This window comes from Rhizomucor pusillus, assembly GCF_041956525.1.
Source record: "Rhizomucor pusillus strain CBS 183.67 unplaced genomic scaffold VTP01scaffold_2, whole genome shotgun sequence".
NCBI classification, from domain to species: domain Eukaryota; kingdom Fungi; phylum Mucoromycota; class Mucoromycetes; order Mucorales; family Lichtheimiaceae; genus Rhizomucor; species Rhizomucor pusillus.
The window spans coordinates 944,514-971,560 of record NW_027192144.1 but is presented as its reverse complement, the minus strand read 5'-3'; the positions used below and the strand labels follow the sequence as shown (position 1 = coordinate 971,560).

Genomic DNA, 27,047 nt, shown 5'->3' with positions numbered 1-27,047 from the left:
GGCGGAACAAATCCCCCTCAGGGACCAACGGAGTCAGTTCGTCAGGTAAGTGGCTTTGAAATTTAGACAATTTGCATGAATCGCACCGAACGCAGGGCAATAAAGTATCAAAGAATGGGCGCCGTCAGCTCTACATTGCGCAAGCGGTCCGCAAGTATCTTTGAAGAAAGCTCTGAGGCAAAACGGGCTCGACTCGATACGTCTTCGCCTTCTTTGCAAGATGTCGCCAGAACCGAGATGGACGCTGGCATCACAGCGTTTGCCAATCCGCATTTGGCCGGTTTCCGTGGTATCATCAAGAACAGGTACAGCATTCGTCGTCTGTGTGGTAAAGACACATTGCCTAATTTGTGGGACAGATACGACGACTTTTTAGTGAATGAGGTAGATTTGGATGGAAAAGTTATACGCTTGACATCCTTGAACGCCGATAGCATTACAAAAAAGGTTAGGAATTGTTGTTAATTCCTGCTGTGAACCTGTATGTAATATTTGCTTTATGCAGGACAAGACTCTGTCGCTGAATGCAGAGGAATTTGATGCTCGGATCACGGAGCTTTTCGGTGCTGACAATGCTAGCAAAGTTCGCGCTTTACTCGAGTCAGGATCTCAAAACAAGGAACTGCAAGTCGAAATTGATGTATGGGATATACCAACTACATTCATGTCGAAATATTAAATTGCTCGATAGACTACAAGGGAGCAGCGTGCGAAATTCTACAATCTGCTTGATGAGCATGTAGAAGAAAAGCCAGTGGTGCTTATCAAAGACGGAAAAATGACCTTACGATGGGCAAGGGACGATGAAGAGTTAGCGCGGGAATCTCCACCAAATTGGCAAAAACTGGGAGGAGAATATTTACAGTTCCATGCTCTGAATTACGGCATTGATACCATGCAGATTACGCGCCTTATTTCGAAATATACAAAGTAAGTATAGAAAAGCGACGTTGGATGCCTTGACAAGTGCCTGACATTATGGTGTAGATACAAAGCTTCTGATATATGCTTTGCGGGAAACAAGGATGCCCGTGCTGTTACAGTGCAAGCCCTAACCATCCATAAAGGACGCTACAAAAGATTGCTGGCTGCCCAGGAACAACTGAAACAGCACAACATATACCTTGGTGATTTTGAGTAAGAGCCTCGTTGTTATTTCCCAATTATTGCACAGCAAGCTGATCCAGTTTGACATTGTAGATACGTCTCTAGCGGCTTGAAGTTAGGTGATCTTGGAGGAAACCGATTTTCTATCGTGCTCCGGTAAAATACATATCGAAATCCGTACAGTAATTCGCTTGATTTACTAACGCTCGTATTCATCAGCGATGTACAGGGCACCAGCGAAGAGGAGATTAGTAAATCGGTCCAAAGTCTAAAGGACAATGGATTCATCAATTATTTTGGAATGCAACGTTTCGGAACGGGCACTATCATGTCGCATGAAGTCGGTCGTGCGATCCTCAAAAGGGATTATCAAGAAGCAGTAAATCTTATTCTCAAACCACGCCCAGGAGGTAACTTGGTGTTACCTTGCATAAGACTGTAGCCATTAAAGTTTTGGGAACGACGATTTAGATCGAGTCGATTACGCTGCAGCGCGCCAATATTATGAAAACACAAAGGACGCTGCAGGCGCATACTCAAAGTTCCCTCCAAATGCGGCGGCAGAGAGAAGCGCAATGAAGACGTACGAGCGATCACCTGACAACCACGCAAGAGTCATTGCCAACGTAAGTTTGTTGTTTGTTTACAAAAGCATAGCGGTTGTATTCATACCATGTGGATAGTTGCCCATGTCTTTGAAGACCATGTATCTGCATGCATATCAATCATACATATGGAACAGGGTTGTTTCAGAAAGAATCAAACGCTTCGGGTGCAAGAAACCGTTGGTGGGTGATCTAGTACTCCTTAAAGATGTCCCTGATCCCGCTGCAGAACCGGTCGAACTTAACAATGCAGGTCGGAGGAATCCTTTCCAGGCAAGTTTTATATTTAGCAAAAAAGATCCGGTGTCTAATGCAGCTGGTCTATATCTACAGCGCAAAAAGGTCAAGATCTTGACGCAAAAGGATATTGATAGCGGCGAACATACCATCAACGATGTCGTCTATCCCCTGCCAGGATACAGCATAGACTATCCCCAAAACGAGATTGGTGAGCTATACCAACAATTGTTAGGTAAACCTGAAGCACACAAGCCAAGGAAATACGGAAGCTGTTCTTTTAACACTCTGCACGTAGATCAAGATAACATTAAGATTACCAAAAAGGGCCAAGATATGAAGTTAGTCCTCCAAGGTGTATTTATTAAAAAAAATCTAGAATTCTAACTGGCTTTGGACACAGGAAACTGCGGGGAGATTATAGGTTGATGCTGGCAGTCCCAAAGGACGTTTCATGGTCTTTTATCAGATACGATGATCCAAATGTAAGGTTATTCAACACGGACTTGGACTATATAAACGGCGAACCAGAGCCTTCAGACACTCCAGGTAACGAGCAAGATAAAATTTCAAATCTAGATGATCGACTGAATATCCTCTCCGTTTTGCTGTAGGTGGCAAACATCTAGCACTGCGAGTGCAATTCACGTTGGGGTCCAGTCAATATGCTACAATGGCATTGAGGGAGATAATGCGTCAGGGTACTTCATCTGCAGAGCAAGCCAAGTTAGTGCATGCCTAGTGGGAGATCAATAAAAAAAAGCGAAAATCATGTAATGTACGTACATGGAGAGTAACAGAAAAAGAAGATCCTGCCTGGCTGCTGCGGGCCCGTGCGGAGCAGATTACTCGTTTGTTTGCTCCTCCCGTAACTTTATCGGCTTAGGTACTTGGTGGATGCATGCAAAAAACCAAGGGACCAAATGAGGGCCGAGTGCGAGTCCCAGTGAGCAGCAGGGACCATATGGACAGAACACGTGAAAAACGGGAGGAGGAAGCACGGCCCTTTATACATTGCAGGCGCACACACACATATACACGCACGCTTTTCCTTTCATTTTTTTCTTCCTAGTATTGACTACTATTACTGCTACTCCCTTTACGACCTCCCCATTTTGCAATATGAAAGACGTATGGCCGAGGGCATGGCAAGGTCACACTGGTGGCGTTTCGTGAAAAGGTAAGGGGCTCCTGAATTCCGGAAACAAAATGTATATCCACGGCGATCTGTTCAGTAGAGAAATACCTCGCGTTTCTGTGATCAGCACAGCGAAAAAGGGAAGTCGTTTTAGCTGGTATACATAGCTTATCGACAACTAGGTTCGTGATTGCTAAATGTAGAAAGATCTGTGCTCTGTGTGGATTGCGGTATTTTCCTCGGCTCTTGGCTCATGTAGTGTAGAACGCCTAAAATAGGGGGGAATAGTCCAAGTGGAGAGCGATGTGCCAATATAAATGAATTGAAGGACATAGGAGACCACTAGCCCCAGTACAAGGGGGCGAATAACATTGCGAGTGAGACAGTGTGTGTATCGGGTGCGTGTGCCTTGGGTTGCAAAATGAAAAGACTTGTACACAAAGTTTGCACCATGCAGGCAAGCCGATCAAGCTGCAACGACGGCATTTTGTTGCTAGCTAACAGAACATGCTGGTACAAGAACAGCAGCAGCAGCAGCAACGTAAGCGGTAGTTCAAGCAGTTCCTTTGCCTTTGTCGTCCGTAAAGCATACACATTAGCAAATCGGAAGGGGCCGGGATGTGCAGGGTATACAGATATAATATTATTATGCGTGAATATTCAGGAACTTTTAGCACTGATAGCCAAGGAAATGTAAAGGCGAGGTGTGATTAAACACTACTGCCGTAAGTTTGGAATAGCAGTAGAGATTTATGAAAAGTCTAATCCCCTTTGTTTGGACGTTGCATATAGACTAAAGTCGGGACCACATTCATTTTAAGCCTATTGTGTTGATATCTTTTTATTATGTAAAAGAAGAGAAAAGAACAAAACCGGTGCACAAGAATTGAAGGTGAAAGATCGCATTTGTAAAAATACAAGATGTTTTTGTTGTCACTACCACCTTGGCAGCATTGTAGCAAATGAATCATCAGTTTTTCTTCCCCAAAATCTGTTCGGTCGTAAGTTTTGGTATAGCAAGTAGAAGTAGGGGAGTGTCAGCAGGTTTTACACGAGTGTACATGTTCTTGATGTGGCAGGAGGAGTGGCTGATGAAAAATCACGGGACAGCGTAGCATATATCTCACAGACATACGGTGGAGTCAAAAAAGAAAAAAGGCTAGTAAATGCTCATCAAACATGGACAAATAGAAATAAAGAGACAGAAAAGAAGAAGGAGGGAAAGGGCGTGGCAAGTCCCGAAAACAGGGTGTATGTGTGTGAGAGGCGCGCGCACATAAGCACGTTATCCCGAGAGAAGATCACTCTTGGGGCTTTTTCTTGCCGACCAAGTTGCATTAGATCAGGCAACATTGCGTGGAAACATAATAACGTTGTTTTGTTTCTTTGAGTTTGGACCAGAACTTTATATGACGAGTGATCTTGTTACCGTCCCACAGTTGTTGACAGATCTTTACACTTTTCATTGGATTGATGGAGCTCCTTACAAGATATCGATTTTGATGCTATTTGCTCTTTGAACTACTCCTTTCTTCTTAATTCTATGTACGTCGTGGCAGCTAAATATGTATCTACGAATATCACATCTCGAGCACTGTGAAAGCTTACTGGTCCCTGCGACAAAAGAGTGTGTTCACCAAGTTTACCAATAAACTTGCCTCTTGCAAAAAAGGAGAAGGATGGACGGATTCGCAGTAGTGTGGACATTGCGTGCTCTTCGCTTTCTCACTCGTATATTCTCTCCCTCCGAGCTCCCTCAATAAGATGAGACAGATCCTGGAGTAAAAAAGTAGGGCTGTAATCCGATAGCAGCGTGGGGCACAACTCTTTTTTTCCCCTGTTCGGCGGTCAGTGTATACCTTTTGCCAATCAATTTTTGTTTGCATTGAATGGGCTCCTCCTCCTTTCTCAAACGGAAACGAGCCTATTGCGATGCTAAGAAAAAAATTGGCTATGCCGATTCCCTTGCTAAAAGCCGCACCCCTTCCCCCACTCCTCTTCCGAAGATAAACCCCCAGGAAACCCTGAGAGAGTGAGTGAGTGGGTGAGTGAGTGAGTGAGTGAGTGAGTGAGTGAGAGGACCTACATTTGGGGGGAGGGAGGGGAACCGATGGATGAAGGGACTCTACACCCCCAAGAAAGTCACAGAGTGCAAGAACAAAGAGAGAAAAAAAAATTAACTTTTTGTTGCTACTGCTGCCGCTGCCGCGCTGTTGTTGTTGTTTTTGTTGTTGATGATTTGTTTGAAAGCGCACAGAGTCAGAGAACAACAACAAGGAAAAATTAAATGGGTTTAGATGTAGCATTTTTACTCTGTTGTGTAAATAATAATTACGCTGCTGTTGTGTGTTAGCCAAAAACAGGTACAGCCAGCCCAGTCCCTTGATGCTCCGGAAATCTCGCTTATATAAAGAGGGCATCAACTTGTACAGATATAAGGCTGAAACATCTCCATCTTTCATCGCTCTTCATTCCCAATGAACAGTAAGTTCTGACGAGAGAGAGACATTGTTGCTGTGAATGTTTTCCTAACGGTCGTCGTGGAAAAAAGTCGCCGACATCCTTAACCCATCGTCCTGCAACAGAGTGGCATCCACTGCATTTACTGCACTCAACTACGACAACAACGTTAGTCCCTTTACCTTTCCTCAACGCTCCCAATCCACCCATCTGCCCACATCCTCCTCTCCACCAATGTCACCAAGTGCAAGGCCTACACCTAGCCGATCATCTAGCTTTGGAAAAGCGCGTAGTAGGTTCTCTGACATCGAGGACGCTATTATCTGCGAAGGTGTTGCTCGCGGATTGACTTGGGGCCAAATCTCAAGCCAGCTTCCTCACCGCAAACGCGCGACTTGCTTCAACAGATACCGTACCTTGCAAGGCATCCGCAAATCTCGCAAGAAAATAGGCAAGCATTCGATGACGATGAACGGTAGCTCTCTTATCACTCCTCCATCCTCGCGACGCGCCTCTGTTGTTTCCTGCTGCTCATCGTCTACTACTCAGTACGACTCATACTCTTCGTTCCCGTCGCCGCCATTGAATATCATCCCTTCGTCGCCGTGGTCTCCAGCTGCTTCTCCACCAGCTTCAAGTTTCTGCAATCATCTTTCTCACAATGATTACTTTTCTTCCCATCCGGCACGAGACATTTATCAGCAGTACAACAATGCTGTTGACAACAGTTATACTTTTCCGGATCCTCATCATCAACAACATTATCCTTACTAAGGATGACAACTTTATCCTTTTTTTCGCCAACATTTTTTTAACATCATCAATAACTCGTCCCGCTCCTTTTTGCACCTACTTGGATAGGCATTTTGGGATTATCTTCTGATTGATTCAGACAATCTCAAATGCCTTTATCTTCTTCTTACTTGCCAGCATATATTTTACCAATCTCAACCCTTCCCCCAACTCCTCCCTCTATCTCTTTTCATCTCAAAGCAAAAATTCCCCGTCCCATTTGTTTGCTATTTTTCTTGTAGATAATTTGTCTATTTGGTTAATTCTTTTTCACCTGCTTTTGTCTTATGCTGGGAGAGTTCTTTTTCCTATGAAATCTAATTGTACATGTTACCTAATATCAAATCTTTTTCAATCCGTTATGCATCCATCATTACAGTTTTTCTCTCGTTGTTGTTTTATTTGTTTGTTACGCTGTATGTACAAAGTTATCTACATATTATAAAAATATTATCGGCTCAGAGGTAGGGGTAACGGTGATGAAAGCGACAGACGGTGAGATCAACAACGAGTTCTAGAGATGATGAGAGAGCTATCAGATCCTAGTCTATCTACATCCTCCCCCATCTTCTCCTTTGCTGGGCAGAAAGCAAATAGGATGGGCAAAGAAGTGAAAAAAAGAGGCCGATATCAGCCGCGCGTCTAGACAGCACAGCTGTTTTTGAGGATAATACATGCTGCTCTGATAAGCAGCAGCACAAGTTGCCAAATATCGTTAACGTATAGCCTTGTGATCAACGCTTTTTTCCCTCTTGGCTGCCAGTCGCATCAAAATCGAGGAGGTGAGAGAGGGGTTAAAGGCACTAATAACAATGATAGAAAAAAAGAATATACACATGTAAGAATATATATGGCTGGACGGGTATAACCCGAGAATTTTGCTTTATTCATGGACCGCGATACTTTGCAAACGTCTCCTTGACACCGAAACCTTGTTTGAGTGCTTCCATGCACTGGTCATCGATTGCTACGTATTTGGTGCAACTTGTGACGATGTCGTCTACTAGGTGGCTCGGCACGCACACGACGCCGTCGAGGTCTGCAACTACAATGTCACCTGGATGCACCACCACAGGACTCGTCGACATGGTGATAGGCACCTGAATCTCCGAGGGTCTGACAAAGGCGTTTTGTGGTAAGATTGAATGTGATCTAGCGAACACCTATTTGTTTGTGCGTGTTGCGTTATATACATATATCCATATCCATATATATATATATATATAAATACGTAAAGAGAGAGAGAGAGAGGGAAAAACACTTTGACTCGAGTAAAATGTTTCATAAAATGCACGAAAGCTTACCGGAAACTCCATTGACCGATGCTCGCTTAGGTCGCGGACACGTCCATCAATCACCACTCCTTGAACTTTCTTTGCTTGTGCACGCGCCGACATGAGTCCTCCCCACACGGCTCCCTTGACGCCTTTAGGTTTGCATTAGAAGGTAAAGCTTTTTTTCCTCCTCTCCGTATCGACATATTTTTCCTTTACCTGGAGGTGCAGAGATCACAACAACGCTTGCTTCTGTGGCGGCATCTGCCTATGTACAAACAGGAAATATATATATATATATATATAAGACAAAAGCTCCTGTTGTCTACGCTGTTAGCCTCCCTTCTTACAAAATGCTCTGAAGGTGTCGGAGCCTCAGAGTTTGTGCGCTCCACCATCTGATTATCCATGAATGAATGAATGAACCGTTTTCGCATAAAGAAATGTATCTCCACGCACCTTGACAGTAAATGCAGGTCCAACTATACGCGTATCGCCTTGACAGTATTGAGGAGACCACATTTCGATATCTGGGATATATCCGCCCCAGGGACGGTGGCCGAGTTTCAGCATTGCGTCCGCAATCTACCAAAACCCATACCATCAGGGCTTCAGTGGGACGGTCTTCCCAAATGCTCGAGACAAAACCTTTGCTTACTTACTTCGCAGGACGAGAACTTTTTAAGCGCATTGAGCGAGGTGGCAGCGACTGTCACTTTGCTCATTCTAAAGCCAAAGGTTGCCGAAAACGGGCGGGCACGGAACGCGCCGCGATCAAACGCCCAAAGCAGCACGTGAAAAACCTTAATCTATTCGTTGCCATGGCAGCCATTACAATGGACGATCGATCTCGTATTTGTTAGTCGCCAGTCTAGTAGCAAATGACTATTATCGAGAAACGATGCCATCATCAATGGGACGGGCTTTTCTCTTTCTGTTCATCCTTTTCCTTTTTGGCACCCGGGGAATAATTGAATGGCATCCAAATCGCCCGAAAGCCAGCAGCAACCTAGCCGCGACGCCGCCGCCGCCCAGCAACGGCAAACCCAGTTTTACCGCTCGAGTCTGATGCCGCAGGAAGATTACTTACAATGCATGGTATCGGATATACGATCGTCAGGCGCGAGACCTGTGCAGAAAAACAGTCTGTTTCCTATCCCATCACATTGGAAACCATCGTTGTCTACCATATCCACTCGTTCATCCTCCCTATCGCCCGATGGCGAGCTTTGCAAGGCTAAAATATCACCCAAACAACGAGCACAAGAGATCCTATTTTGGATTGGATTCCTGTGTCCACTCGCGTGGATCGCTGTTGTTAGCATGTATTTTTACGGAGGCGTGCCCACTGAAGCCAATGTTGTATCAAGGTGGGGCAAACGCTTCCGCGTTATGCTCATGTATACCATGTTTCAAGGCATGATCTTGCTCGTCCTCGTCTTGGCCCTAATGGGTACCCGCTCCGGTATTCGCTGGAGTGAGCCAAACAATGATTCAATGATCGTAGGCCTATCATCGTAAAATTATTATTATTGTTGAATAAAATAAAATAAACGAAAAAAAAGACATAGAGAGATAGGATTCGGTTTTCTTTATTATTTTCACTATGGCTTTCTTTAATCTCTCTTGGGTAGAGGTTGAGGAGCAGCCAAGATACCGCCGTTGCCAACATTGCCGCTCTTGTAAACAAACAACAAAACACCCGAGGTGAGCACTGTCAACCCTACACCGGTCCAGAATAAGAGTTGGAAATCTCCCACAGCGTCTTGGACTTGGCAGGCCTCGCCCAAGAAGGCGCTCGATTGGCATTGGCAGGTGAAGCATTCACTATCTCTGGCACGCATGCAGGAGCCGCGACCGCTGCAGCTCGAGGTTGCATTCTCGCAGGCATGTTCGCTGGTGTGGCAGGTGGGTTCAGCAATTGCACGTTTACCAAAAGATGACTGTCGCGGGGTTTGAGGTGTGAAGACGATTGTAACTAGAGATCGGGCATCCTCAACAGCAGACTCGGGTATCTCTTTTCGGAAAAAGTCTGCAAGAATCATCTTTGCTTCCCCGTACTGTGCAGAAGAAAAGCCGTAATGCTCTCCCAAAGCCTACGATATCATTAAAATGAGCGATTCCTCGTTTACTCCACACCCAAACCTTTTCTGTACCTGCAGACCAGTCAAATGCACGCCCAAGAAACCTTTGCCATCTTCCATGACATTCTTCAAATGCTGTACCTCAGCCAGGAACTTTTGATCGATCTACAATGCTTCCTTTTTAGAAAAAGCTCTTTGCAATTACAGAGCCGTTGATCGCATACCTTATTCTTGGTATCAAGTGCTGCGAGGGGCATGTCACATTCATGCTCTGGTGTAGCCGGTAATTCGCGCATATGCGCTTCCCGCTGTCCATCGCTTTCAACGAGCTGTGCCGTCTGTTTCGCCAATGCTACAAAATCCTCGGGATGGTTGTCAGAAACATAGTAGGCAGGATCGTACTGTGGCAAGATATCTATTATTTCCATCAGTTAAGCATTATTGTGAAAAGAGCTTTTTCCAACCGCACTTACCCGTCGGTTCTTGTACGCCGGAAACTATAATGAACGCATTTTTGCTGAGCTTTCGTTCGAAAACATTACTGCTCCATTCTTCCCAAACTGCACGCACGGCATCCAGAGTGTCCTGCTTGACATTCTGCCAATGCAAGGCCGGATGGTGCACAGCAGTGTCAGTCAAGTGTGAAAGGACCATTGAGAAGGCGTCTAAAGAGATGGTCGGTGTATTGTCTTGAACAGCATTGCTGTTGGCATTTCCAGACACCATATATACAGTGGACCGAGCTATACACAGCGTAGTTGTGTGATTTTGCAGTGAGCAAGACTGAGCTGCCCAATCAAGGTTTTTCAAGTTGCCTCACCCATGGCTGTTGCGCTTGCACCCAGCAAGCTCGCGACGATCGCGTTGACCGGCGACGTGAATTTCATTGGAGCAACGAAGGCAAGTTTGGTGGTGAAGGGGAGTCAAAGTTTCAGGGTGCTTTCGAGTTTCAAGTTCCAACAAAGCGTGGTTTCAGCCTCCGTCTGCTGCTGCAGTAGTAAGGATGAGTTTTATTTAAGAATCATGAAAAATTATGAAAATTAACGTGATTAATGTACAAACGGCGGTGCAGGTGGTAAAGGACGATGAGAAAGTTGCTCAGCTTGCTGTTGCTGTGCGGAAGATTTTGGGAAAGATGATGCAGAGCTAAATCGGATGCCTCGAAAGAGTTTCTTGGCATCATTCACAAACGACGATGATGATGAAAGTGAAGGACGTTTTGAAGAAGGAGAAGTAGATGATGATGATGAAGAGAAACGGTCAGCCGCGGAGAGGACAAGCAAATTGGAAGAAGATGATGAAGAAGTACGTCTTGAAATGTCCAGACTGACTGGCCGTTCAATTCCAAATTTGCCACTCAATGCATTCATCTTCTTCTCCATAATCATGCTAGTTCTCGTCTCTTGATAGCACGGCACGCACAGCAAATCAAGCTGTCGAACCTTGTCTGGTGTCGGCCAGCCCACCAACGATTGGCGACACCGTGCGCATTCAAACTCGACTTCGACTTGATCCCACTTCTCGGACCCATACTTCTCTTTTTCGCCATACTCGTAGCACACAGATCGGAACGTTACTGTCCAGTCTCGTTGCTGCTGATCCTGTGGCTGCAGTTGAGTGGATGATCGTCGTCGTTTGCTGAACAGGTCGTTGCTGCCGTTAGTACTTTTTGAAATTTCAATCAATCTGTTGGAGGCTTCAGTGAGAAGGTCGGCTTGATATTGGTCGAAATGCGTCCAAAACTGCTGGCCCTGACGAAGATATGCCAGACATTTATCAGCCTCGGCTATCTGTTGCTGCACAGCATCCCTTTGCTCTATCTTTGCATCGTATTCTTGCTGCTTGCGCACAGCCAAGCTGGCGGATTGCCTGGCAGCTTCCTGGCACTCGTCCATCGCCTCTCGTATCTGCACCAATTCTTGTTCTGCCCTTGCGTTCTTGTCATGTGCACGGACGTACTTTTTTTGGTATTGCTTGTTGATGATGGGTATGTTGTAATACTGATTGTATTGCCTCTCTCGCTTTGTCTTTTTGTCATGTCTTTGCTGTGCATAATCCCGAACACTCTGCAGATGCTGCTCGATCCCTGCAAGTTCCTGTTCCTTGTTACTCCGCTGCTGCTTTATCCGCACAATCTGATGGTTCAGATCGGCAATGTCGATATCAAGCTGCGCAAGCTGTTGCCGCGCGGCTACTTGCCACTGTGCGTATTGGTGCTCAAGCGCTTGCACCGTCGATATATAAAGGCGGATACGTTTCTGCCTTGCTTTTACAGTCTGTTGCATCTCTTTGAGCATCTGCGAGGCATGCCGTCGAGCTACTACATCGTTACTGGAAAGTAGTCGTAAAACTTCTTCGGCCCTGTTAATGTTGATATCCATGTGGAAAAAAGAGGAGAAGAAAAAGAGGAACGAGATTCGGGTGTGTGCACGCCAAGAAGATTAAAAACAGCACCCAGCCATGCCGAGGGCGGAAACAACCGATTGCCTTTTTTGGAGGCAAGCGCTGCCCAGGTGACAACAACAACATCCACAATATCTGACAGATCTACAACATTAATTTATTTCTTGCAATCTCAATGCAGATTTTACTTTTTCGTAGCTATTCCAGACTGGCATCCGTAAAAATTCGATCGCTTTCTCGCGATTTTGCGGTGCGCCTTCACCGCCACCAGGTACATTTTTCCCAACTGGTATTGCGCTCTAGCATCTCCGGATTTAGCAGTAGAACTATATAGTTCAAAAGCTTTTGATAATCTTGTTGTACTCCAAGACCATGCTTATACAGCTAAGCCAGCCTTTCTTGTGTATGCCCTGATTCTTGACCTGCAGATAGTTTGTAGAATTCGAACGCTTTTGCGTAATCTCAACTAGGCACACTTTGTCTTTGTTCATACATATTGGCGACCAAAGATTGTGCTCCACTGTGTGCTTGATCCGCCGCTTTTGTATACCACTCTAGAGCCCTTGCCGTGTTCCGTTCTCTGGTAACAGGCGCGTGCAATAGATGACGCAGTAATCGACACGTCTGCTCATCTCCTTGACTCTCTGCTTCGGCGTACAGCTTTGCAATCTTTTCCCGATACTGCTTTTCGGTGTAATACCAAAATACAGGCTCCCTAGGAAGCACATTGCAGAAGCATTTTCCTGCTGCTCTGCGAACGTCTCGTGGGATTGCAAAGCTTTTGCACAATCTATCTCCACACCACCAGCAGCTCCTCTGGCACACAAACGTTTCAGTCGATCCAGCGACATCCAGTCTCCAGCTTCGGCTCCTCTAACGAAGCACTCGGCAGCTTCTTGATGTCTCGATGTGCAAGGAATTCGCCGTGAAGATAAATATCCTTGCCAATTTATACAATGCATCCCTGTATCCTTGGTTTGCCACGCTGGTAAATAGCTCGATCGCTATTGCGTAATCCTGTTCTACGACTTGTCCGTAACCATATATCATTTTTAGTCTGTACTGTGCTTCTGCTTGGCCTTGCATAGTTGCGCTCAGCAACGGTCCATATGCTCTAGGTTGGAAGCTGGTCATCTGAGACAAACATTACAATGAAGCCATCCATGTCCCTGAAAATGCGCCTGTATCTTGGTGATCTTCTGTAAGCAAGCACCTCTATGTAAGGTGATGAGGGGCCTGCGAATAGAAATAGAGCATCTGTCTTCTCCATTGGTAACATGCATGTATTTTAATATGTAGTTGGATATTTTCTTCTCTGCGAATTGGTATCATATATACAAAGAATGAATTGCTAGTGATGAGCAGACAGTTCCGACAATGTTGTGAAGCAACATTAGTTCTGCTGCTGCTGCTGTTTATGCCTACATAGCACCTGACTGTGCATATATTGAAGTTTGAAACGCACAATGCTCAAGATTTAGAACCCAGTGTCATGGGTGCTCTTTGATGATGACAATACAAACGTAAATTTCCGTAGCAGCTGCGAGTAGGGTCATAGAATATATTGAATCATCAAAACTTATTGATTGTTTAAAATAGGATTCTCGGCCTTAATCTACAGAAGAAAGCATTGGCAAACGCACGTTTCGAAGATTCACGTCGAGTTATTTGCTTTTATCGGAGTAAAGCCACAGAGCTTAAAATTACAGTCCACTGAGAGAAGGTTGGCTGGTTGCAAATGCGTATATCGCATGTACGCAATTACAAACTGCACGGCGTAGAATTCATACGAAAGATTTCAGTGGAGAAGGGATGATATGCAGTGTTGACTAGGAAGGCTGCCGGAGACTAGTCTAACCCGAATCACAGCTTTGATTAATTCCGCCCTTATATTTAGAGAGCTACATACGTTGTAGACATTGAAAAGGTTATTTATTATCGATAAAGGGGCCAGCAATGCTGTGTAGAGAAGAACGAGGCTATTTTTGATAGTGAAAAGGTTAACAAACGCATCGAGCCACCGCCGCATTGCACACGTGCCCAGCTAGAACTACAATGAAGAGACGATGCAATTTACACACCATATTGTCTTTATCAGTGCATCCTGGAAGCCAAGGAGGCGGCGGCCTAGAAAGGAATGCGCGACATGCTTTGTAATGTGACAGTGCGAGTTGACATTTTTGGGTAGATTTAAGGAGGTGGGTGAGATGCCTAAACAAATAGTTGCGCAAAAAAAAAAAACCAAAAACTATACCACCTTGCTCTAGCCTTTTCTTTCTTTCTTTCCAGCTTGAACAATGACTATCAACCAAGGTCATCACACTGCATCGATTTTATTAGATCTTTAGAGTTAGCTAATAGATCATATTTTAGGCAGGGCAGTCGTTACAACGGGCGTGAAATCCATTCAGAACACTGCAAGTATTAACAGTGCTTTAAACGTAATGTGAATTCTACGGGCAGAGGACTGATTTTAGCATTTACACAGGCTGTCGAAAGACATGTGATGTTCTGGGACCGTCGCAACAAGGGCTACATCACTCCACTCGACGCTGCAGCAGGTGAGAGGGTAGCAATAGAAATATAAAGATGTATAAACTAAAATTCATTGTAGGTCTTATGAATCTTGGCTATGGCATTTTCTTCAGTCTTACTATCGGCAGCTTTCTAAGCATTGTGTTTTCGTACATGGAGCAGGACTCTTGGGTTCCGCAGGTGCCCTTCAAGATCGATTCAAAGAAGCTGGCATGCTCCAAGGTAATAATTTTGGAGCGTAGGTACATAGAATGGAGAAGCTAACTGTAATGATTGCAGCGAGTCTTATTAAACGATGAAGCTTACGATGAAGACGGCAACTTTGATCCAGACAGATTCGATGTTCTGTACCGGACCTATGCTTCCGACAGCCGTCGCATCACTTTGCTTGAACTCTTGCAGATGACCAACGAGCATGCGTCCCTCGGTGACCACCCCGTTGCATGGTAAGCAAAAGCGAAAAGGCTATGCATATGCATTTATCAGTAATGATTAACTTGCACACGCCACGTATATGTATATACGTATTTAGGACGAAAGCTGTCGCCGAATGGTTCGTTATTTACATGTTCATTGGCAAATCTGGAGCGTTTTCAAAAGATGACGTGCAGGCAACCTACGATGTAAGTGGAAACTCGCGCCGCAAAAAAGCGTGATATTTTTTACTAGACTCACTAACAACAATACTGTTCCCGCTGAATAGGGATCGCTGTTTTACAGAATGCGAGATGCAAAGCGGCCTGCAATCCAAAGTAAGGAGGATCAGCAGCAAAAGTGGCCGTGGCTCAAGAGCGCGCTTAGCCAAGTTGAGCACAAGGCATCCTCCTCCAACATCCTCAACGGCATCGCCGTGGCTACACCTGCTCCTCCTCGCAGCAGAGCAATCATGAAAAAAAAGGATTCATCCATGTCTTTAACGGGCGTCCGATCGGACGAGTTTGAAGCTTCCTCTCAACTAAGCGGTGTAAAGTCTGACTGGGATAACAGCAGCAGCATCCAGCTGAGTGGTGTCAAGGGGTATCACTCCTCTCAGGATAATCTCACGGGTGTCCTTCGGTCTGAATCAACAACAGACTCGTTTTCAGAAGACAAAGTTAATGACTGGCTACAAAGCGACCTGCTGAGCGAATCCTTAACCTTGACTGGTCTTAACATGTCGTCCCCCACACCTGCAAAGAACTGGCTTGCAACACGTCAACTCCCAGGCGTGCTGGCATCCTCCGGACCTGCTGCTTACGAAACGATAGACTCGGATGAAATCCCGACTGACTACATTGACAAATCTGTTGCTGAAGAAGGTGATTTTACTGGATTGACGGGCGTCCTGGCAAGCTCTGAAGACTGGTCCGACTCGAGTGTTGAAAGCTCACCCAACATGGAAGAAGAATCTGCTGCCGCTCGATACGATAACGTACACGTTACCGGCACAACAGATATTGAAGGATACCACCACTCGACTCCTTTGGCTGACGTTGAACCCATCGGCTTTGACAAGTCCAAAGACATGAAGACCAGCGACGCTGCAAACAACCTCGTTCCGCAAAACGAACATTGGCCGATGCTGGCTGACGCTACAGACAGGGGCGACAAAGTTGCCTTTTGAAGAGAGAGAGATATGCACTATTCTACGTAAAATCGATTGAAACTTGAATTAAAGGGAAAGAAGCAAAAGTAACGACTATATCTGTTCTTCGCCTTTGGGTGTGGAAGCTTCTCGAAGTTTGGAAGTTTCTTGGATGATACCATCAAGCTTTTCTTCAATGTCACCTTGTTGCCGCTGCTTTTTCGCTTCTGGTTCTTCAGTTCGATCAGACGGTTTTAATACATCCTTCTCTTTGCGTACAACAGGCCGGTTAGGGACCTTCTCGCCGATGTGTTCGAACCATTGGTCGCTGGTCTTTCCTTGAAGTAGAGCTACAATGATAACTGTCATATTGTCGCAGCCTACACCGCCAATATCGCTGTGATCTGCAAGACACTCGTCCATCAACTCTTCACAAATTTCTTTCAGAGATTTCTTTTGTTTGATTCCGTCCCGTACAAAGTCGACAACCTGTTGATTTGTCATGCAGTCCCAAATTCCATCGCAAGCAAGGACCACAAATTCATCCCGCGGTGTGAGCTTATGTTCAGAGATATCTGGCTCAGCTGTGTGATCAAAGTCGTATTAGAAAGCGAACAGATGGATCATGTACTGAATAATCTTACCTGTTACAACCTGTTCCTCAGCAGGCAGTTCTTTGTTCTGTTTGAAATCGAAATCACCTAGCGCACGCGACAACGCAAGATTGCCTGATAAATGGGGATCTGATGTCAATACCACAGGAACACATCCAAGTATGATGATACAACGTACCATTCACGCGACCAAATTCGACGTGGCCACCGGCCTTTTCAATTCGTTCCGTTTCTTTCGGATTGCCGGGCTTGTGATCTTGAGAAAGGGCGATTGCTTTTCCATCCACACTTAAAACTGCACGAGAATCACCGGCATTGCTCTATACATTGCCTGTTATCGACTGCAGCTTACTACAGGATTGTTGGATCAAAAGCAGCGAACATACCACATATAGTACATTATCCTTAGTCAACAAGGCAGCCACAGCAGTGCAGCCAGATGTATCGTTTGTAAATTCAGGATCTAAAATGCAGCAACATCAGATTAAACTTGCGTCGGACATTTGATGACAGACAACTAACCAACACGTAAGGCTTCATCTATGCCAAGATAACTTCTTCGTAACGCTTCGCGGTAGTCTCCCGATTTAAAGAGTTTCGATTCAAATAAGCGTTTGTACAGATTTGCTCCACTGTAGTTCGCCACCTTGTTTCCTAGGACAGTTAAATTAAGATGTCAAAATTTAACCTTTTCTAAATGCCAAGTCTTCGGTCATACAAGAGCGAGCATTGCGCAAACGTAGACACGTTAACAGCAGGGAAACGGGCGCGCGTGCGAGCGCTAGAACATACCTCCATGTCCATCGAACACCGCAAAGAAACTAGCTCCTGTGTTCTCATGCTCGGGGATCGTCGTGTGAGCATCTTCCATGCCTGCGCAAACCGCTATATTAGAAGCTTTGCCGATAGTACACACCGTAGCTCAACAATTTGCAAAGAAGCCCAGCGTAGCCCGCGTCGCAGAAGGTTTGCCGGAATCTGATTACTTACTGATCCTCCATCCCTGCATGGACGATGCCCCAAAAAGGACACGGGCATCTCCACCTTCGCTGGATTCCTTTGTAGTGACAGGTTCACTTAGAGTTGCACCCATGTTTCTTCAGTTATAAAGATAATAAGCTTTTTGTTAGGAAAAAAAGAGATAGCTATGGGGAGTGGAAGGAGGAGATCAGGCGCGCGTTGGTTGGAGTTTTCGTTCACCGAAGGCAACAATGAGTTACCAACCAAAAAGGGGCGCTCGACCGCTTTGCCGCCTATTGATTCAACAACAACGCCCTGTTGCTCTTTATCTACGACCGGTTGTAGATGTAGTCATCATTTTCATTGTTTCGATGCATCGTCAATTTGAAACATGGGTATCGATTATTGTTACATAGGGTCCGAGAGTCAGGTGTCACAAGACGATGCTTAAGTCACTGAGGCTGACGCGGCCCTGCAACAGTACCGTTCCGCTCGTTCAAAGGCAATAAGCATCATATCACTTTTTAGGCTAGGCGTCTCTATGTATTGCAAGTTATAAAAGCTATTCTACACGATGGGTTTATACAGGGTAAACAGGTAAGAAAAGAAGAAAAAGAGAGATGGGAGAGATTTTAGAAACATGTTACAAGTCTCGTTGGTTATCGTCGGTTTCCTCTGTAGTAGAAGATGAAGTACGGGTTGCAGCACCGAGAGATTGCAGTTCGACCAACCTCCGGAAAACGCCGTTTTCCTTGTTCAACAAATCGTAATAGGTTCCCATTTCAGCAACTTTGCCGTGTTCTAGGCACACGACCAGATCAGCTGAGCGGATCGTAGATAACCGATGAGCAATTGTAAGCACAGTGCGACCTTGCATAAGATGATTCAGAGCATCCTGCACAAGCACTTCAGATTCAGAGTCCAGCGCACTCGTGGCTTCATCCAGAACGAGAATGGATGGATTCTTCAAAAGCGCTCTTGCGATAGCAATGCGTTGTTTCTGTCCACCGCTCAGACTAACGCCACGTTCGCCGACCAATGTGTCATATTTATCGTGGAAGCTTTCTATGAATGATGAGCAGTTTGCTTTGGCAGCTGCTTCCCTGATCTCGTCCATAGTAGCATCTTCCTTGCCATATGCAATGTTATCTCTAATCGTCCCGGCAAAGAGTGTCGGTTCTTGAGAGACAACACCAACATTTTCGCGCCACCAGCGAAGGTTGATATCTTTCAAATCAACGTCGTCAATGTAAACGGATCCTTTGAGAGGATCATAGTAGCGTAGGAGTAGCGATCCAATCGTCGATTTGCCGGAGCCAGACGATCCAACAATGGCAATCACTAATGTAAGCATTGGAGAACATTAAAAAGTCAACATTATATCGGGCCGACATGGTACCGTGGGACACATATACCTTTGCCTGGTTCCACCGTAAGACATAAATCCTTGAAAATGGGGGAATGGGGTCTCGTGGGATAAGAAAAGGAGACATTTTCAAACCGGATTTTTCCTTGCAGTTGACTCAAAATCTTGCCGGCTGATATGATATGTGAATAAGTTGGTTCCAGTCACGTGGTTTTCATATACTACTTACAATCAAGCTCAATTGGACTTTTACGATGAAGAAGCTCAAAAAGCCTTTCCGCAGCACCTGTTCCTTTCATAATTTCCGAGTAAAAGGAAGTCAAACCTGCAAACAAAACGAAAAAGTTAGATATTAGTTAGCTGTCTACTATCAGATACGTTTTCTTGCACCAACCTCCAAGAGATGTTCCGACATATGCAGTGTATAGCATGAAAGATGCAAGGTCTCCGATGGTTATGGCGTTCTGCATGACTAAGCGGCCACCGTACCACAAGACAGCCAAAATCGCTAGGTTTCCAGAGAGTCCTGCTCCTCCAAAAAACGTTGCGCTGGCTATAGCTTCCTTGCGTCCGAGATCATATACACCCATGACACGATCCCTGTATCTAGCAGCCTCAGCGTTTTCCTTGGCAAATGCCTGGACAGTACGGATACTGCTGATGCGTTCTTCTCCCATTTTCGTGATTTCACTAATAGCTGTCTGGACCTTCCTTGACAACCGCTTGACATATCGACCATACATGATGCCAAATATGCTGACAGGCGGTACGACCACCATCATTACAAGCGTCAGTTTCGGGCTAAGCCAAAACATCATGGATGTCCCAACAAGTGCAGTTGCAAATGCACGCAGGCCATCGCTGACGTTTCCTGTAATGCTTTTACCAACGATGGCTGTATCGACGGACAATCGAGAAATCAATTCTCCAGTTCTGTTGCGATCAAAAAATGCCATGTCCTGTCGAATGATATTTCGATACAATTCGTTTCTTAACCGCTGTATAATGCGTTCGCCCGCTAACCGGAACAGTAAAACTCGACCGCTGTTGGCAGCTGCGCCGATAAGAAAGACTCCAGACAATGCTGCCATAAATTGAGGCATTGAAAGACCGAGGTATTCCTTCATCTCAGGGTGTGTCACGATATCTATAATCTTGCCCATCGAGAAAGGTACCGACTAATTTGAATTACGTGAGCATCCCTGTAATAAAATCCCTGTTGTATCCCATTAGCATTACCATGGTGACAGCTGAGGAAATCACTAAGAGGCCAATGGCAGCTAGCGATAGGCAGAAGATTAAGTATAACCATATACTCTTTTCTTTGTTTGACACAAAGAGTAAATTAGCCTTACCACTTATACTCTTGGCTTCAGGTTTAGCAATCGCAAACAATCGCTTAATGTCCTTCCAATCGCCGTTCTTCTTTTGCTTCCTTTGCACTGCATCGCTGTTCTCTGCCTTTTTAACTTCTTGCCTTACAAAGCTTGAAACAGAGAAGGAATTCCTCTGGTTTAGCGATTGCAAATTGAGTATTCGCGTCCGGCTCAGGAGGGTATGTTGCAAACTTGGGGTAGGACGTTTACAGAGAACGAAGCTGTTCGACCTGCCAGACGCAAGTAAAACTCTGGCGTTGACGGCAGAGCAACAACGCAACATGGTGTTGGAGGCAAGGAAAGGAACGATCAGTTGATACCGAACACTGGGGCAGGGAGGAGGAGGAGAAGGATGTCCCGCGCGCGCACGGTTACTCGGTCAATCAGATCCGTTCATGTGATTGACGGTTCTTCAGAATATAAGATCTCCACCGTCCAATATTTAAAGTATATTGTATCACAGCATAAGCAAACTATAACTATAGAGTATGCTAAGTACACATGGAAAGTGACGCTCAAAAGTGTCAGGATACAGGTATCTATCGAATTCGAGATCACATAAATGTTCTCTAGTATTAACTTTTGCGTTCCTTGGTTACTCAAAGAAGACTAAGCTTCGTGTTAAACAAGCAGACACAAACATCATTGGACAGACAGATAAATACACACATAAAGAAGTGAAATCGACAGTGCTTAATCAGTAATATAAAGCTATTGTCAAACACCCATTCAGGCACATCGGGGATTTTCTAGCAAGGTCCAAAAGTGAACGCAGCATTCTCCCTTTCTCTGTTTTTCTTCCACGGCGAACTCCTTTTTTCTCGATCTACCAATGTATCCACGAGAACAGCATCATCATGCTCGCTCTGGTGCGTCTCTGGTGTCTCCAAGGGTCTATCCTTCGATACCTCAGTCTGCTCGTCCACATCATTTACATATCAGCCCGCTAAGCGAGGGAGGCGGCAGGTCTGCACCCAACTTGACAAAACTGTATCAAGAGCATATGCAGTTACCACATTCGCAGTCTGTGTACGTTGCCAATCCAGCAATACATCACAATATTCCACCTGTGCCACGGATACCTTCCCAGTTTGCGTATCCCGGTACCGATCGACGGTTGTGTCAGCCGTATCAACCAGAAGCGATACCACACAGCACAACGTATCAGCACCACCATCCAGCAGGAGCAGCAATGACACCGTCCTCATCAGCAATAACACCAGCTCTGTATAGTCGTATTCAGCCGCACGGCGCTGCTACGCCAGGACCTTTGCACGTTGCAGTGACCCCGAAAGCAGATTACATGCCTGGATCGTTTCCTACAACTACATCCTTTTCTCCACAAACTAGTCACGTAGCAACCAGAGGCAACAACCAGAAATATCTGGAAAATGGATCAAGGAGAATAAAAAAAGTGGCACTTTTCCAGGGAAACCTCGTCCTCGATTGCCCAGTACCTTCTCGGTTGATAGATGCCAATCCTCGGAAAGATCCAGAGTTTTGCCACATGCGCTACTCTGCAGTGACATGCGACCCTGACGAGTTTGCCACTTGCCAGTATACGCTGCGACCACGCTTGATGAACAGAGATACAGAGTTATTTATTGTCATGACCATGTACAATGCAAGTAATTCATCTCTCTATCTCTCTGTCCGAAAACAAAGATATCGGTATTCTAATCCGATCCCATTTAACAGGAGGATAGAGAGTTATTCTGTCGAACAATGCACGGCGTCATGAAAAACATTGCACACCTGTGCTCTCGTTCCCGGTCTAGGCTTTGGAACACGGAAGGCTGGAAGAAAGTCGTTGTGTGCATCGTAGCGGACGGTCGAAAGAAATGTGACCCAGCTGTCTTGGACGTGCTGGCTACCATGGGCGTGTATCAAAAAGGGGTAGCCAAGAATATGGTGAACGACAAACCGGTCAAGGCCCATTTGTATGAGGCAATAATTGAGAGCTCGAAATGAATGCAAAGGATTAACGCAGGAATACTGACTTACCTATCTTTAGTATACGACACAGATTTCTGTGGGTGCAGATATGAAAGTCAAGGGCGCTGAACGGGGAATCGTCCCGGCACAGATACTCTTTTGTCTTAAAGAACAGAATGCGAAAAAGATCAATTCGCATCGATGGTTTTTCAATGCATTTGGACCGGTGTTGAAACCCAACGTTTGTGTCCTTTTAGATGTAGGTACACGTCCCGGAAATACATCTATATATCATCTTTGGAAGATATTTGATATCAGTCCAAACGTTGCTGGTGCCTGCGGTGAGATCAAGGTACAGACAAAAGGTACGAGAGTTACGATAGATGTAGGAAAAACACTACCACGGAAACTAAATCGAAAAATTAAAGCCGGGCTTGCGCTGCTGAACCCTATCGTTGCAGCTCAAAATTTCGAATATAAAATGTCGAATATCCTTGACAAGCCATTAGAATCCGTGTTTGGCTACATTTCGGTTCTGCCGGGTGCATTTTCGGCGTATCGTTACTCTGCTCTTCTCAACGATGCCAATGGAACAGGTAGAAAAAGAAAAAGCGGATAGTGTTTGCGTTGCAAATCTCAGCAGCAGGACTAAGATACAAAACTGTAAGGTCCCTTGCAAAAATACTTTTTGGGCGAGAAAAGAGACGAGGATGGCAGCTCTGATATTTTCAGCGCAAACATGTACTTGGCAGAAGATCGTATACTATGCTTTGAGCTCTTGGCCAAAAAGCATGAGAAATGGCTGCTGCGTTACGTCCAGAGCGCTTTTGGAGAAACAGACTGCCCTGACCAGCTCCCCGAGTTCCTATCCCAGAGAAGAAGATGGCTAAATGGAAGCTTCTTTGCTGCAATTTATTCAACCTGTCACTTTTCAAGAATCTGGAGCACGAACCACACGGCCGGAAGGAAAATTGCCTTGACGATTGAGTTTGCTTTCAACTTCGTCAATCTCATTTTCAGCTGGCTGGGCATGGCAAGTATAAATAGAAATAATGTAAACTTTGGGTTGCATTTGTATTAAGACTAGCCATTGTTATTAGGCAAACTTTTATTTAACCTGCTATTTTATCAGCAAGTCCTTGGCATCTCCAGACACGGATCCATTCGGGGACGGCTGGGGCAATCGAATTTTCCAGGTTTTACGATATCTTTATATCTTCCTATTCATTGTATCCTTCATATGCTCCATGGGTAACCGTCCTCAAGGGTAAGAAAATTCGTATATGCCTGCGCCAAATCAAAAGAGGCGACTGAGTTGTATTTTATCAGATCCAAATGGATGTTCATTGTCTCGGCACTCGCCTACGCCGTGATCATGGCCTATACCTTATTTGCAGGAGGATGGCTTACCTACCAGAGCGTACGGATGGCCATGCAAAGCGAGCAGTGGGTTAGCAACAATGTCCTCCAGCAGTTTGGGGTCCTGCTGTCCCAGCCTGGTTTCCGCAATGTCATTATTTCCATGTGCTCTACTTATGGCTTGTATATCTTATCATCCCTGCTTTATCTGGATCCATGGCATATGATTACAAGCTTCGTGCAATACATGCTGTTGCTTCCGACATATGTGAATCTTCTCAACGTATATGCATTTTGCAACACGCATGACGTCAGGTAACGTTACTTTATCGCTTGAAAAAAAGACGAGGATGGGATACAAACTTCTTTACATATATTTATCACATAGCTGGGGAACGAAGGGTGACAATACTCTGCAAATGGATCTCGGTATAGCTTCAAAAGCCAACACAACCGAAAAGGGTGTAGAGGCAGTGGAAGTCGAGTTTGCGGACGAGCAGGGACTTGTTGACCGCTACTACGAGGATGCATTGCACAGCTTGACTCAGAAACAGGATGTAATTCAGCAGGTAATTGTGACAGCAAATTATTAATAGAACATCCAGTTTGCTAAACGCGGTTTTGTAATGTATATGTACAGAGCCGTCCTCGACATACAAAGCAAGATGACTATTACCGAGGGTTCCGAACAAGGCTCGTCCTTGCATGGATAGGTTGCAATGCGCTGCTTGTCGCTTTTATCACGAGCGGTAGTTTCCAGTCCTTGTTGCCCAATAGCAAGCAGGAGAAGTCAACGGAAGAATATCAGAACGATATTGCAACTGCATACACTGGCTTTATTCTCTGGACCGTGGCTGGTACAGCTGCATTTAGATTCTTTGGAAGTGTTCTGTACCTTCTACTCTGGTGCTTCCGGATGTAACAATCTATACGATTTACATCATGCCTTTTGTCTCGCTTGCTATCGTCGTGTGAAGCGTATAGCTACAGTGATATTTATAAAGCATTGATTTTATTTATTTGGATTACCCATCACTTGAAAGCACCGGATGATGAATTATTGTGATTCCATTGTTGTTATCTTAATAACGTAACCAACCTAAAGGACACTGTGAGCAGAACAATGAACTCTAACTTCCATTCCTTGTACGTATATTGAAAGGGATCTTGACACCTCCTAACACATCATGATTTTAAGCAAACTCAAGCTATACAACAAAACCCAAAACCTTTGGATATTACGATTATACGAACTTCACATCTGTAAGATTTCCTCTAGACATCGCCTCTTCATTTCCATAACGTCCACTCTATCCTGCAGCTTTTCAATTTCGGCGTCTATCGCAATCTATGGCTCCTTGGATCTTGGCACTGACAGCAGCGCGGGGGAGGGGGGTGTAAACGTTATTCTAGGACCTCAAGTGGTCGCTAAAGGCAGCATATGAGTATTTAAGTTTCCTCTTACGGTATCTCAAGTCTTGCCATCGTTGCTGCTGCTGCTGCTGCTGCTGCTGTTGTTGTTGTTGTTGTTGTTGCTGTACTTACAGGATACACGATGTTTACGTCCGCGTTGAAAAGTTACATGTCGAATTCCACTTGTTGAGCAGAATATCATCTTGCAATATTGTAGTCACAACAGTGTACAGTTGCCACCACTGCGCCCAATGAGTCGAAGAGGAGAGGATGAATATTTGCTTTATATAATACATACTGAGAATTGCGTTCTTTGCAAATATGCAATATCTCAGGCATCGGAGGCGCCTGCAGTTCTTCCATGGCATTGTCTGCAGTCCTGTTCTCTAGGACATCGCCGATAAATTTTAAATGTCATGCAGGTACGTTGCAGCTGCGGCAGTGCTGGGTCAGGTGGAGGAGTAGATATTGCAGAGGTAGGTGATATGCAGTCGACAGTGTTGAAAAACGTACGGTTCTTTATATATTCAGAAGCCGCGGTAGCTTTTGTCGCTCGCATCCATAAGATCTGAGGTGACAGAGCGACGGCTCCATTCTCCCAGTTAACACTTCGTCCTATGATCCTGGTAGCTTTCATATACGGAGGATCACGCACTTTATAATGGCAATCTGTAGCAACGGGCGCGTAAAGAAAATTTCCACGTGACTTAGATAGGCTTTCGATCCGTATGCTCCTTTTACAGCTTTCTAGTCATCATGATAAGTCAAAAAATTTGGGGTGGGCAGGTCCCACTAAATTATTCTTAAGATATCAGCTATTATTGTCACTTCATTGTTGGATCACAAAGTACAATCGATTCCGAGTGCGTGACCCACATTTAGAGAGTTTCAGCAATTATCCAACTTATTTTACATAAACCAGGGCAACACAAATGACATCCAAAAGCTTAAACCATTCCTGGGGAATTGCGCGGCTGCTTAGCTACAGAAAAGAGAGATTGTACGTAGTCTGGTGTAGTCATGCAAGACAAAATGTTGCTAGAGTTATTCGCAAAGCTATACAGTCAGACATCCGCACCGATTACTAAGGACAAAGCCTGCATTGCCAATAATATATGTTCCCGTCCCATCATAATGACATTGTTTTGTGGACAAACTTGCACCACCACAACTTTTGCACATTTAGAAAATTTATGCAACGCTCAAAAAGAGCTAGAAGCTAAAGAAAATCATCGTTTTCCTGGTCCAAAATGTAAAGCCCAATGTCTGTCTCTCCTTTAATAATCTTGTTCTCTCCTAAAAGTAGTAAATCAACGAAAAGCCGCAAGTGATCATCAACCCTTATTTTCTTTAAATTGGCTAGCCTTCGGAAGACTTATATCGGCCTTCTTGATCATGTATCTGATAGCTATGTACCGCTTTCAGTTTTCGGTAAAACGGAGTTAGATAGAGAGATCAGGGTTCAAGGAAAGAAGAGCAAGAATTTCGAGTTTTCTGATGGTCGTAAATGCCGTCGGAGGTTCTCCACATTTCTTTTTGCGGGATGCACGGACGCATGCAGAAATTTTAGTCCCTCGCAATGATTTTAGCATTCACATCAAATCTCCACCGTTATCTGAACAGAAACAAGAACAAGAACGAATAGATAACCATCATCACACAGTTGCAAGCGAAATATTCGCATAATACACACGTGACGCGAGTTGCAAACTTGAGTGTTACTATCTCGGATCTCCCGAAGATACACGATGAGTTTACCGTCCCACCTACCCCGCATCTTCTATTTGTTCTTGGATTCCAAATCTGTTTTCTCAAGCTTGTATTG

The 27,047-nt window shown here is 45.0% G+C and overlaps 12 protein-coding genes across 12 annotated transcripts; 5 read left to right on the top strand and 7 right to left on the bottom strand.

Moving 5' to 3' along the window:
- Positions 1 to 114: 114 nt before the first annotated feature.
- VTP01DRAFT_4473 (uncharacterized protein) lies at positions 115 to 2,691 on the top strand (the record flags this gene model as incomplete). The annotated part of the gene is made up of 13 exons (XM_069383158.1): positions 115 to 305; positions 360 to 447; positions 506 to 640; positions 692 to 930; positions 988 to 1,137; positions 1,201 to 1,263; positions 1,327 to 1,517; positions 1,579 to 1,733; positions 1,791 to 1,985; positions 2,046 to 2,184; positions 2,248 to 2,290; positions 2,353 to 2,498; positions 2,564 to 2,691. 13 exons carry the CDS (start codon positions 115 to 117, stop codon positions 2,689 to 2,691), a joined length of 1,863 nt encoding a protein of 620 aa, XP_069243887.1.
- Positions 2,692 to 5,781: 3,090 nt separating this feature from the next.
- Positions 5,782 to 6,321, top strand: VTP01DRAFT_4472 (uncharacterized protein; the record flags this gene model as incomplete). The annotated part of the gene is made up of 1 exon (XM_069383157.1): positions 5,782 to 6,321. One exon carries the CDS (start codon positions 5,782 to 5,784, stop codon positions 6,319 to 6,321), a length of 540 nt encoding a protein of 179 aa, XP_069243886.1.
- Positions 6,322 to 7,226: 905 nt separating this feature from the next.
- Positions 7,227 to 8,338, bottom strand: VTP01DRAFT_4471 (uncharacterized protein; the record flags this gene model as incomplete). The annotated part of the gene is made up of 6 exons (XM_069383156.1): positions 7,227 to 7,502; positions 7,644 to 7,765; positions 7,833 to 7,881; positions 7,964 to 8,011; positions 8,073 to 8,198; positions 8,276 to 8,338. 6 exons carry the CDS (start codon positions 8,336 to 8,338, stop codon positions 7,227 to 7,229), a joined length of 684 nt encoding a protein of 227 aa, XP_069243885.1.
- A 250-nt stretch (positions 8,339 to 8,588) lies between these two features.
- VTP01DRAFT_4470 (uncharacterized protein) lies at positions 8,589 to 9,134 on the top strand (the record flags this gene model as incomplete). The annotated part of the gene is made up of 1 exon (XM_069383155.1): positions 8,589 to 9,134. The coding sequence occupies one exon, from the start codon at positions 8,589 to 8,591 to the stop codon at positions 9,132 to 9,134; it is 546 nt and encodes a 181-aa protein (XP_069243884.1).
- A 95-nt stretch (positions 9,135 to 9,229) lies between these two features.
- On the bottom strand, positions 9,230 to 10,584 carry VTP01DRAFT_4469 (uncharacterized protein; the record flags this gene model as incomplete). Its single annotated transcript, XM_069383153.1, has 5 exons — positions 9,230 to 9,709; positions 9,770 to 9,862; positions 9,922 to 10,112; positions 10,171 to 10,440; positions 10,518 to 10,584. The coding sequence occupies 5 exons, from the start codon at positions 10,582 to 10,584 to the stop codon at positions 9,230 to 9,232; spliced, it is 1,101 nt and encodes a 366-aa protein (XP_069243883.1).
- Positions 10,585 to 10,746: 162 nt separating this feature from the next.
- Positions 10,747 to 12,078, bottom strand: VTP01DRAFT_4468 (uncharacterized protein; the record flags this gene model as incomplete). The annotated part of the gene is made up of 1 exon (XM_069383152.1): positions 10,747 to 12,078. The coding sequence occupies one exon, from the start codon at positions 12,076 to 12,078 to the stop codon at positions 10,747 to 10,749; it is 1,332 nt and encodes a 443-aa protein (XP_069243882.1).
- Positions 12,079 to 12,435: 357 nt separating this feature from the next.
- Positions 12,436 to 13,234, bottom strand: VTP01DRAFT_4467 (uncharacterized protein; the record flags this gene model as incomplete). The annotated part of the gene is made up of 3 exons (XM_069383151.1): positions 12,436 to 12,522; positions 12,605 to 12,973; positions 13,046 to 13,234. 3 exons carry the CDS (start codon positions 13,232 to 13,234, stop codon positions 12,436 to 12,438), a joined length of 645 nt encoding a protein of 214 aa, XP_069243881.1.
- Positions 13,235 to 14,397: 1,163 nt separating this feature from the next.
- On the top strand, positions 14,398 to 16,238 carry VTP01DRAFT_4466 (uncharacterized protein; the record flags this gene model as incomplete). Its single annotated transcript, XM_069383150.1, has 7 exons — positions 14,398 to 14,413; positions 14,474 to 14,517; positions 14,589 to 14,661; positions 14,715 to 14,857; positions 14,915 to 15,081; positions 15,168 to 15,258; positions 15,339 to 16,238. The coding sequence occupies 7 exons, from the start codon at positions 14,398 to 14,400 to the stop codon at positions 16,236 to 16,238; spliced, it is 1,434 nt and encodes a 477-aa protein (XP_069243880.1).
- A 75-nt stretch (positions 16,239 to 16,313) lies between these two features.
- On the bottom strand, positions 16,314 to 17,906 carry VTP01DRAFT_4465 (uncharacterized protein; the record flags this gene model as incomplete). Its single annotated transcript, XM_069383149.1, has 7 exons — positions 16,314 to 16,783; positions 16,844 to 16,927; positions 16,992 to 17,133; positions 17,200 to 17,276; positions 17,336 to 17,467; positions 17,606 to 17,686; positions 17,804 to 17,906. The coding sequence occupies 7 exons, from the start codon at positions 17,904 to 17,906 to the stop codon at positions 16,314 to 16,316; spliced, it is 1,089 nt and encodes a 362-aa protein (XP_069243879.1).
- Positions 17,907 to 18,416: 510 nt separating this feature from the next.
- On the bottom strand, positions 18,417 to 20,798 carry VTP01DRAFT_4464 (uncharacterized protein; the record flags this gene model as incomplete). Its single annotated transcript, XM_069383148.1, has 6 exons — positions 18,417 to 19,114; positions 19,189 to 19,311; positions 19,369 to 19,464; positions 19,534 to 20,317; positions 20,379 to 20,419; positions 20,495 to 20,798. The coding sequence occupies 6 exons, from the start codon at positions 20,796 to 20,798 to the stop codon at positions 18,417 to 18,419; spliced, it is 2,046 nt and encodes a 681-aa protein (XP_069243878.1).
- A 549-nt stretch (positions 20,799 to 21,347) lies between these two features.
- VTP01DRAFT_4463 (uncharacterized protein) lies at positions 21,348 to 24,731 on the top strand (the record flags this gene model as incomplete). The annotated part of the gene is made up of 9 exons (XM_069383147.1): positions 21,348 to 22,139; positions 22,214 to 22,462; positions 22,530 to 22,815; positions 22,879 to 23,046; positions 23,119 to 23,483; positions 23,551 to 23,717; positions 23,780 to 24,124; positions 24,198 to 24,378; positions 24,450 to 24,731. 9 exons carry the CDS (start codon positions 21,348 to 21,350, stop codon positions 24,729 to 24,731), a joined length of 2,835 nt encoding a protein of 944 aa, XP_069243877.1.
- A 487-nt stretch (positions 24,732 to 25,218) lies between these two features.
- Positions 25,219 to 25,859, bottom strand: VTP01DRAFT_4462 (uncharacterized protein; the record flags this gene model as incomplete). Its single annotated transcript, XM_069383146.1, has 2 exons — positions 25,219 to 25,349; positions 25,649 to 25,859. The coding sequence occupies 2 exons, from the start codon at positions 25,857 to 25,859 to the stop codon at positions 25,219 to 25,221; spliced, it is 342 nt and encodes a 113-aa protein (XP_069243876.1).
- Between the last annotated feature and the right edge of the window lie 1,188 nt (positions 25,860 to 27,047).